This window comes from Anarhichas minor, unplaced genomic scaffold (assembly GCF_050575085.1).
Source record: "Anarhichas minor isolate MPS153535 unplaced genomic scaffold, ASM5057508v1 ptg000073l, whole genome shotgun sequence".
NCBI classification, from domain to species: Eukaryota; Metazoa; Chordata; class Actinopteri; order Perciformes; family Anarhichadidae; genus Anarhichas; species Anarhichas minor.
Window position 1 is genome coordinate 4,747,360 of NW_027466519.1, and position 10,092 is coordinate 4,757,451.

Consider the following 10,092-nt stretch of genomic DNA (forward strand, 5'->3'; position numbering starts at 1 on the left):
ACTTTTTAATTTGAGATTTTAATATGAAGGACAATAAAACATATTTAGAATGTGATGACTGTGCCAGGGTCCGTGCTCATAGTGGTCCCTGCCCGCTGCATACTCTTAAATATCACAAACATAAACTCAACATAAGTGCATCCAACCCATACATTCACATTATTATTTTTTCACCATATAGACTGAAGCAGCTGATCCTATATTTAAAACAGATTTTTCTAAAACATGAAACACTTAGTTTGGAGTATTCCACATGAGGGTGTGTAATAGAATGGTTTTGCTCTGTTTTGAAACACTTCAGGCTTCAAAGGTTACTCCAAAATGCCCTAAATACAGGCGGTATGTGGGATATAGAGGCTATAGGCACGTGGGAATAAATTGATGTGATGTCTTCTCTGACTAACAGCCGGTATAATAGCCCATATAAAGGCCCATTTCGCTTCTGCGCATGGAACTACAGAAATCAGTGCTTTTCGTTTGTGGCCATTGTTCAGGAAAAACGGCAAAATAGGCCATGCGTTTCTTGCACATTTTAATTTATCTATTTTTCATCTCTCCCCCCGCGGATTGTTTTAAGCAAAACGCTGCCAGTGTATCGAAACCATCCTAATGCACGCGGCAGATTTGCCTCATTGGTCCACTGGAAGGAATGAAAGGAAATCTAAAAGCGTTCACACCACGAGCACGATGCAAATTACGCTTTGATTCACTCTTAATTTCATCAAATGCTTGTTTGTTGTTTAGTTTTTTTTTCTTTTGAATTATTATCATTATTATTAGGAATCCACGGGATTAAGCAGAGTCACTGATCCTCTGGGTCTAAGCCTTTTTTCTTTTTTTGTCTGTCGGGAGCTCAACCAGACTCCATCCGCACTTCATTAACCCTGAGCCGGGGACAATCCACAGTAAGAGCCGGGGGATTTACCAACAGCCTTTCACATGCAAAGAAAAGAGGGGGAAAAAACCCTCTCCGAGTCACCCAACAAGACACACGGGGGCTTTTCCTTATATAATCAGCTGTGCACTTTGCAAGAATAACCCCCTTTTCATTATCTGAATCGGTCACGGATCCTCATGATGGGACTATAATGATCTTTTGGCAAGTTGGGAGGTGTTTGATCCCCCCCCCCCCCCTCCCTTCCCTCTCTACTTTCCCTGTTGTCAGAGCTCGACTCAGCCCTCTGTATTTTTAATGCAATTTTCCGCATCATAAACGCGCCAGTTATCAGGCCGTCAGTCTGATGTGTCATGGCGTGGTCAGCCACTAAGTGGAGGCCCCAGATAACAGGTGCCATGCGTGGATGACAGCAGGGGGAGCTGGCTATCAGACCCATTATCGACTTTCAATTAAAACCTATTAAAGTCTTTTGTCTAATCGTTAACATCCTACACGCCAAGTCTTGTCCGTCAGCCTGAACTCCTTTAACCCCCAACGCGCCGCGGACGGATAACTTGGGTCCTCTTCGACTCGGAGGGGGGGTTTGGTGAGATGCGCACGGAGGAGGGAGGGGCGGTGCCGGTGGAGCCGCTGACCAGCTGTCCCCACGCTGATCCCCGGCCTGCAGTCAGCTCCAGCCCGGTCACCAGCTGTTGGAGCCGTTTGGCAGAGGAGCGCGCATCCAGCACCCTCAAGGAAAAGAAGGATGGAAACAATCAATTTCCAAATGGGATCATTTAGGGCACTTAAACAATTGCGCGCACATAACATTAATATTTCATCTCCTGCATTGTTTATGGAAAACGAATTGGAGTTGCTGCTGTTAATTTAGGAGAGTGGGAATGGTGAAGAAGAGGATGGGGTGTGAAGATCAGGGCCTCCATTTTGGACAGAACACCCTTCTGCTTTGTTGGCCCCTCTCTAAAGACATTAGCTGGAATTGCTCTTTGATTGCACTTTTGAATGTGAGAGTGAAAGAGAGAGAATCGTGCGTGTATACGTGTGCGCGCTTGCTCTTTACCAGTTTCCAATCAACCTTTTTCACGCCTTTTGCAATCAAAACTGTGTTCATGCATTCCTTCAAAAAAAGGGACAAAAATAAAATGTAATAAAAAGAATGATATAAGGCAACATGTTTGTAATTAACGCAGGATAACAATAACTCAAATTGAACTTAGTTGTGGAATCTTTCTGCAAATCTCTGCTTTTCTTTGGAAAAGGTTAAAAAAAACTGGATGTTTAAGTACCTGCTCCACCGGTGACACTTTTTTATTAACTTTCTTTTTTTTTTTTTCACGCCCTCAACATTAAACAAATTAAATCAACAAGACTAAAGCAAACACAGGAGGGAAAAGTCGTTTGACAGACATGTTCAAATTCACTCGAACACGATTCCCTCTAATAGAAACCCGCGAGCCCTTCAGATTGTGTTTATTTTCCAGCTGCTTCCGGAAAAGTGGAGATGTTTAATTAAAGCTACGCCAGCCATCTCCTCAACCTTTGCTCATTGACACTGACACGTGTTCATATCACTTCTTAATAAAAATACTCATATTTTAACGGTGGGCATGCAGTCCTCTACAGGCCTCTGTGTTTATGTGACTCGATGACTTTTTACTTTTCTTCTGATTTGGTCAAATATGGGAGTTTATTCTAGCACCACACCAGTGGTGAAATATCTAATTTTCTATATTTTTACCATTTTTAATGTTATTTTTCGAAAGGATGTTAAACGTAGTATTTAAACATCAGTACCTGTGTGATCATTTATATATAAATTGTCCTGAAATATAATGTCTACAGGGGGTGGTCAAATAATGCAACACTATACGGCCACACACTGCATCTTTAGAAGACGAATCAACAACAAGTCTCCTATTTGTTGCAGCTGTATGAGTCCCATCACTAGCAGGTGCTGCTGCTGTTTTGCTGCAGCGTAAATCCACGTGTTGATTCCAGTCCTTCAAGCCGCGTGGCGTTACCGTTTCACACACACATTCAAGCAGCCACGTGATTAAATGAAAGACTTTTATTTCCACATTTATAAAAGTATTTCTCTTTTACATCAAATCCCCCCCTCCCCTCCCCGTTTCTGTCCAACGGTTGCTGTGAATTTCACAAAAAAAAAAATGAACTTCACGAAATGGGGAGAGTTTGAGGGGGAAAGCTGGAGGAACGAAAATAATAAAAAATAAAACGATCCAGGAAATACGAGAACCACTCCACAAGTTTGATATCTGCAATATACATTTTTCACCAAAGGAGAGTATAACAATTAAGGGTTATCACGGCTTCATATGAAGTAACATAAGTATGATGCACAACGTCTGTTCAAATACATCAAATCAACAGGCAGTTACACCTGCACGTGGACCCGAGTCCGATCGCTTTGTTCATTGCAAAAAACAAAAGGGAAAAAAAAGAAAACATGACTGAGGTGATTGCGTCCCCGTGTCCTCCTCTCCAGGAATAAAACTGCTTTTTTATATAAATTACTTGACATTTTTCTCTCCGCTAAAACTTCAACTAAGAACAAGAAAACGACTTTATATAGATTTATTCCCCCCCCCCCCCCGCAGCTCTCGTGTTTGTGCCTCTATCTGGGTCCAGGCTTCCCTTCTCAGACTAATATGTTTATTCATATTTTTCATTATTATTCTGACTCGTTCTCCTGTATAGTTTCTGATCGGCGAATCTAGTTTATTATGTTAAACTGGATCTCCGCGGTCTGAAAAAGACGCACAAAATAGATCAAACAAACGAACAAAACAAAAAGGTTTCTTTTAAAATCAGTCTCTTTCGAATAAAATGCAAAATATTCTTATTTACAGGTTTATGACTGCTGATCATCTTGTTCTTCACGTGGAAAGAAAAGTCAAGACAGATTTAGAAAGGGCAAAAAAAGAAATATTTACTAATACCTTTGGATCCTCTATTATATTCATATTACATGGAAGGATGCTACTTTGCCAATATCCATGAACATCCACGTAGTAATAATAATGATATAATAATAATAATAATAATACCAGGGAGTCTAATTGGCATTGAACTGTTGGTCAAAGTTCCACCAACAATTGTATCTGTTGTTGGGAAAAACACTAAAAATACTGAAACTGGGATCAAATAAATACATAACTTAGATGCGTTGATTCATATTAAAAAATAAATAGGTTATAAATAAAGCGCATGTCCCAAAAATAACAAAAAAAACAGGGAAAGAATCCTCCAACACAGTCAGTTTGAGTCACTCCTCTCCATCCACAGGGTTCAGCCTCAATCGGCCGCCTCGCACCATATAAAGGCCTCCAACAGTTTTATTTTTCTCTGGCTCGTCCCGTTTTTATTTGTATCAGTCTTTGTTTCATTTCTTCTTAGGAGTCCTGCCGAGTTCGGCGTACAAAAAAAAAAAGGGAAGCCAGCAGGGACCGGCTCACCGCTGAGTCGGCCGAGTAAGCACGCTGGACATGGGGGGTAGAGGCAGCGGAGGCGGCTCACCGCCCCCCAGGCCGTGCAGCAGGATCCGCGGGACCAGGGGTCTCTGCAGGCCCGGCGGGGGCGCCGAGGGGCCTCTGTACAGGTAGAGGGCCGCTCCGGGGTCCAGGTTGGACACCAGGCTTTGCGGGTAGAAGTACGGGGATGGGAACATCCTCTGCAGGGCGGAGTAGTTCCCGGCCTCCGCCAGCAGCTCGAGACCCACCGCCGTCTGCCTCTTCCACTTCGTCCTGGAAGAGAGGAAAGACGCTGATTTAGCTTTGAGCACGCGCGCATCGATACATACACGGAGCATTAGTGTGTGTTTGGATCTGACACACGCTGAAATATCTCCCGTCTGTTTACCTTGGGTCCAATTGCAAATCAGCAATACATCTGTTTATTTATTTTTATTTTTGAAGCACCAAAGTCTCCAACCTGCCACTTGTACTCACACCCAAGGATGTCTGTTAGATTGCCCGTATGCACTCCACGCAGGTGAATAATTCATAATAAAGATAATTGAGTAGATATAGTGGTTTGTTTGAATTATTGATATGCACACATGCAACAATGCATTATTCATACGCCAAAGTGTTGTTTTTATATTTATTTATGTAATTTAGCTGCCTGGGAGTCAAAGCTGTGGAAGAATAAATGCTGAAGTAATTCAACCAAAAACTGTAGAAAACCGATTTTTCTTTTTTTTTAACATTGATGAAGACAGTTTATTTTGCAAGGAGTTATTTATTTACAAAACGTTGACGGCTCGGTTTCCCAGCTACATGCAGGGTCATTGTTTGTGTGAATTAAATCGGACGCTGCTAAAGTAATCGTGTTGCATGAAGATGCTGAAAACTGAGGAGATGAACTCAGACAAGCGTCCCAAACCCCCAATAAATAGAATGGACCGAAGGAAAACACGTGTGTCCGTGATGTGATCTTGTGTTTTCTGTTAAAGTATAGGTGCTAAAAATCGAAATATATATAAAGCTGCAAATAAATCCAATTCAACCCATTCTCCAGACAATTCGGTGACGCTAAAATAAATAGGATCAATTAATCAGCTGTCAATCAAAGCCTACGTTATTGTGAAGGGAAAGTAAGAGCTGAAACTAATTGAACGGTTAGTTGAATTGACAGAAAGGTAAATCCTGATTAATTGTTCAAAGTGATAATGCCACTGAATGTATCTTAACACGTTCCCCTTTGTGCTCTGGGTAACTGGTGGGGTTTGTCCACAAAAATGATGACATTTTATGGACCAAACGATTAATCGAGGAGAAAAAAAATCGGCAGATTAATCAATAATTAAAATAGCGTTTGGTTTCAGCCCTAGTGGCAGAGGCTCATGTGCAGTTAAGTAAAGTGAACTCATGCCACCTTTAGGGTGAGAGGAAAACATGGCGTCCCTGGGTCCATGGAGTCATGAGCCAGCCGTGAGAAACCAGATTTACCCCCCTCCCCCTCCTCTTAAGTAGCAGCAGCAGCAGCGTCTTTACCTCCGGTTCTGGTACCAGGTCTTGACCTGCGTGTCGGTGAGGTTGAGGGAGGCCGCCAGCTCCATGCGGTCCTGGACGCTCAGGTACTTCTGCCGCTCGAAGCTGCGCTCCAGCTGGGCCAGCTGGTGGTCCGTGAAGGCCGTCCGGGCCTTCCTGGGCTTCTTCATCCGGACCTGAGAGCTGTCCCTGCTGCTGGAGATGTCCCTGTCCCCCTCCTCTTTCACTGGCGGACAAATAACGGAGAGAGAAGAAGGTGAAAACAGAGAAGTGGCCTCGTGTGTAATGTAACGCGACATCTTTGTGTGGACAAATGAATCTGTGCAGAAGGCAGACAAATATCAGAGTCAACTGAAATACAACAGTGAGTCTCTTTTATTGCCCTGTAGCTCTTCATTCGCGTGAAGCTGCTTACTTTGATCAGAGAATCGATAAGGGATAAAATAAAATATGACATGAAGTTAGTTGGATGAAGGCAAGCCATCAAGAGGCAAAAGAGAATTCGAATACAATTCTATCTTCGTGTTGTTTTTTATGAGAAACAATTTGACCTGCATGTCCTGTGTGAGGTGCGCCAAATAAAGGCTTGATTGCTTGATTGATTAGCTGGATTTAATATAATAATAATTATAATCCAATTATTGCTGCCCCTCTCAAAAGACGCGATAAAGCCTGCACATCTGGAACTATACGCAGCGCTGTAATTGTCTTTAAATGTCATTTGTCCGTGTTAAAAAAGTGAGGTCAAATAAAACCGCGCATTTTATTTGTAGTCATTTTAAATCGCTGGATTTAACACCACGTGAATCAAAGGTGAACATTTTGCGTAATGCGAATTTTATAGAAAGAGTCAAAAAAGGCTTCAAACATTAAGTCAAAATGTTTTTTTAAAAACACGTCTGATTTTCTTTTTCTTTTTTTTTTTTACTATTTATCTACACTTGAGAGCCATTGACAGTTTCCACTGCGGAGTGTGAAATCACGGCGCTAGTAACAGTGCCTATAGGCTATATGGAGCTATTTGATTTGGGCTTAAATTGTTATGAAAAGCTCTTCCAATATTCGCACTTCCAATCTGATATTCCTCCCGTCAGCAGAGCCGCAGCCTTTGTTCTCTTTCTGCGTGGTGTCATGTCAGGGCGAGCCTTGATATACAGTCCTTATAGTCAATTCTCTGAGAGAGAGAGAAAAAAGAAAGGCAAGAAAAGAGAGAGGGGGGGGGGGCGAGGCGAGACATCTTGGTAGTTGAATAGTTGAATCGTCTCAAGGAGCACAATAATCCGCCTAATTGAGCCACAAGGGAAGGACGAGCCTTTCAACCGCGACCGGGGGAACTTCACAGGACCGTGGAAATGAGTGGAAATCAAGAGCCCGCGCGGCCTTGCGCGGTTACAAATCTGATTAGCGCCGGGGACAAATTGCATCAAATCCCCCGAAATATTAGGAGGCGGGTTCGTGGAAATCAAAGCCACCGTGCAGGCGCGCCGTGGGGCCCCGCGGCTCCCTCAATCAATCAGCGCGTCGATGAGCATCTCCAGCCACCACCGTGACACACATGAGCGCGCGCGCGGACACACACACACGCGCGCGTGCACACACACACACTGAGTTTTCGTCGAACAAATTGATGACGTGACGCCGTATCAATAGCTTCCAAGAAAAGTGAACAAGGAATAAAACTAATGTGAGTCCATGAGTGAATAAAACAAAATAAAACAGTAAATATTGAAATCATAATATTAATAATGCATCCTCACATGTATGGAATTCGATGTTATATTTCCCCTCATAGCCTACAGCGGTCGTCGTCCTTACAGGCGCTGCTTCATTAAACTGTCAATGTAGGTGACATGTCTGTTATGGCTGACATGATTGGAAACAGAGAGGCCCTTGATGGCATTTATCTGGAGGCGACCCTGTCATCTCTCCCGTTCTTGCCTCCCTGACATTAACAGATGCTTTCTGGATATTCCGCTCACGTGAAGGCTTTGAAACGCGCCCGCGCTGATTCAAAATGGATAAACTTATTGAAAATGAACCTAATAGTCTGTCACCGCGCAGGGACAAATCTCAGGTTTCCACCACAGTGATGCTGCAGCAGAGGGCCGGCTCAATTTGCCCTCATTGATGGCCTCCGGTGGCCGGCTAATGAAATAGTGTCAGTTTATTGACGAAGATATTTTTGTCACTTTTCCCCAAATATTGTTCAAGCCGAGTTAGAAAATATTATTCTTCTACATTAAAGCTACATATTATTATTATTATTATTATTATTATTATTATTAGGAAGTCCTCTGAAAAAAAAGGCCTAAAAAACTTTTATAAGCATATAGCCTGTTTTTATTATATTTATATGTCTTTGTGTTTTTATTTTTCATTGTCATGAGCTCATCTAAATGCATCCATTGTGCCTACATTATAAATTGCAGTTTGGCTTTCAATGTCATTTAAATATATTGTTATTCCAACGTCATGCATTACTCCAGATTGCACCACTTATTGTATTTAGTACACCTCTGATTGTTTTTATTTTTTATTTTATTGCATTTATTATTTAATTGCTATTTAACGAAGTTTGTCCTAATTTGAAATTTTAAAAATACTTTTTAAAAAACGGACAAAGAAGCACCAAAACCAGACCAGCTGCAGCTAAACATTGTACAAAGATGGACCTAGACAGGACAAATATAGAATAGCAAAAGGACGCGCTAGATAGGCTTCAAACACTTTTTAAAAAATGGGAATATTTTTCTACAAGAGCCAAAAGTCCCGTGTGAAAGCAGAAGGCCAACTCAGTTTCACCTCCAATCTCCTCTCCGCCGCAGAGCACTGTGTCCACTCTCTCCTTACCTTTATATTCACTGTCTGACGACGAGTTGCTGTGGATTTTCTCCATAAAGTCTTCCGCTATCTTGGAGACCAGCCTGCCCGCCTCCTGAGTCGGCTGTCCATTGCTGGAGTAGGGCGCGCACGCGGCGAGGGGCTTACAGTCCGCGAGAATGTCTCTGATGAGGAACGACGAGGTCACGGTCCTCTGTTGCGACCCCGCCGATATCTGCGCGTGTTGCAGGTGCGGCGGCAGGCCGACGCCGTGACCTTGCCTCTGGGCCACCTCGTCCGCGCACTCCCTTCGCGGCGACGGAGGCGACGAGCAGCCGCTCTCCGCGTCTGATCTCGGGCTGAACTCCAGCGGCGAGCGGCACTCCCCCACCAGGCTGTCCCCTTTGGACACCGGGCTTCCAGGCCTGCGGGACAGCAGCGAGTCGATGCCAAAACTGGACCCGTTGGCGGACGCCTCCATTGTCTTGGTCGAGGCCTCCTCAAACTAACATTTGGTATTCAGGACAAGTTTGATTTAAGGGAGGGAGGGAGGGAGGGGGGTTGTCTAAGTCTAAGTTGATCCAGCAGAGGAGAAAGAGCCCCCCGCCCCGAGAAAAAATGTTTTTGGATACGCTACAAATGAAGATTATTCATCCGCTATTTCCAGTTGCCCAACTGGTTCTTTAAAGAGCAAATATCTCCAGGCTAAGTTGTGTTACAGCAATCGTCCAGGCATCCGATTTTGTAGTTGTTCTTTTTTTTGTCAAGTCTCGAAATTTGTGTCCTCCTGAAATCGATCGTCTCTTTTGGGAGAGTCGCAGTCGATTCTTCTTTTGCTTCCTTTAACACCAACTCCGTCTGTTGTTGAGTTCAGAAGGCTCGCCTGGAAGACTGACCGGCTATTGCTGAAACGCACTCACCAGCAAGACGCGAAAAGATGCAGAAAATACAGACTCTATTTGTGGATGTTTGGGAGCAGCAGCGCACCGGTCTGTTCGGAGGGTAAGAAAGCGTTTCAGCACCATGGACAGCTACGCGTCAGACCTGAGAGAGAGGACCGGAGGAAAACGGTAGGGCAGCTTCGTCATGTGGCCACACAGAAGACGGATGGAAAGTGTTCGCATTCCTTCAAGTAGAGCAACAAAACCTTGACCAAAAATAATATATACTCGAAGCAGAGCGAGAGCGAGGAGTCCGAGAGCCGCAGCAGCAAAAAGAAAGCAGCAGACGAGGAAGACGCGGGACGATGCGATGCGAGACTCACAATCGGAGAAAAAAAAAGGAGAGGTAAACTGGGTTAAATAGCCACAACTGGCAAGTAAGAGGACGAGATGCGATGGGGGTGGGAGGGAATCCCAAAAA

At 43.7% G+C, this 10,092-nt stretch overlaps 1 protein-coding gene across 1 annotated transcript; it reads right to left on the reverse strand.

The window, feature by feature from the left end:
* Window positions 1-4,370: 4,370 nt before the first annotated feature.
* Window positions 4,371-9,211, reverse strand: barhl1b (BarH-like homeobox 1b). The gene is made up of 3 exons (XM_076079895.1): window positions 8,761-9,211; window positions 5,914-6,136; window positions 4,371-4,662 (listed from the first exon to the last, which is right to left on the reverse strand). The coding sequence occupies exons 1-3, from the start codon at window positions 9,209-9,211 to the stop codon at window positions 4,371-4,373; spliced, it is 966 nt and encodes a 321-aa protein (XP_075936010.1).
* Window positions 9,212-10,092: the final 881 nt, after the last annotated feature.

Excerpts from the sequence above, each read along its gene's own strand:
- barhl1b (XM_076079895.1), bottom strand. The coding sequence starts at position 9,211 with ATGGAGGCGTCCGCCAACGGGTCCAGTTTTGGCATCGACTCGCTGCTG. Across the intron at positions 6,137-8,760 it reads GTCAGACAGTGAATATAAAG|TGAAAGAGGAGGGGGACAGG; the intron begins GTAAGGAGAGAG and ends TTTGTCCGCCAG. Across the intron at positions 4,663-5,913 it reads ACCTGGTACCAGAACCGGAG|GACGAAGTGGAAGAGGCAGA; the intron begins GTAAAGACGCTG and ends CCTCTCTTCCAG.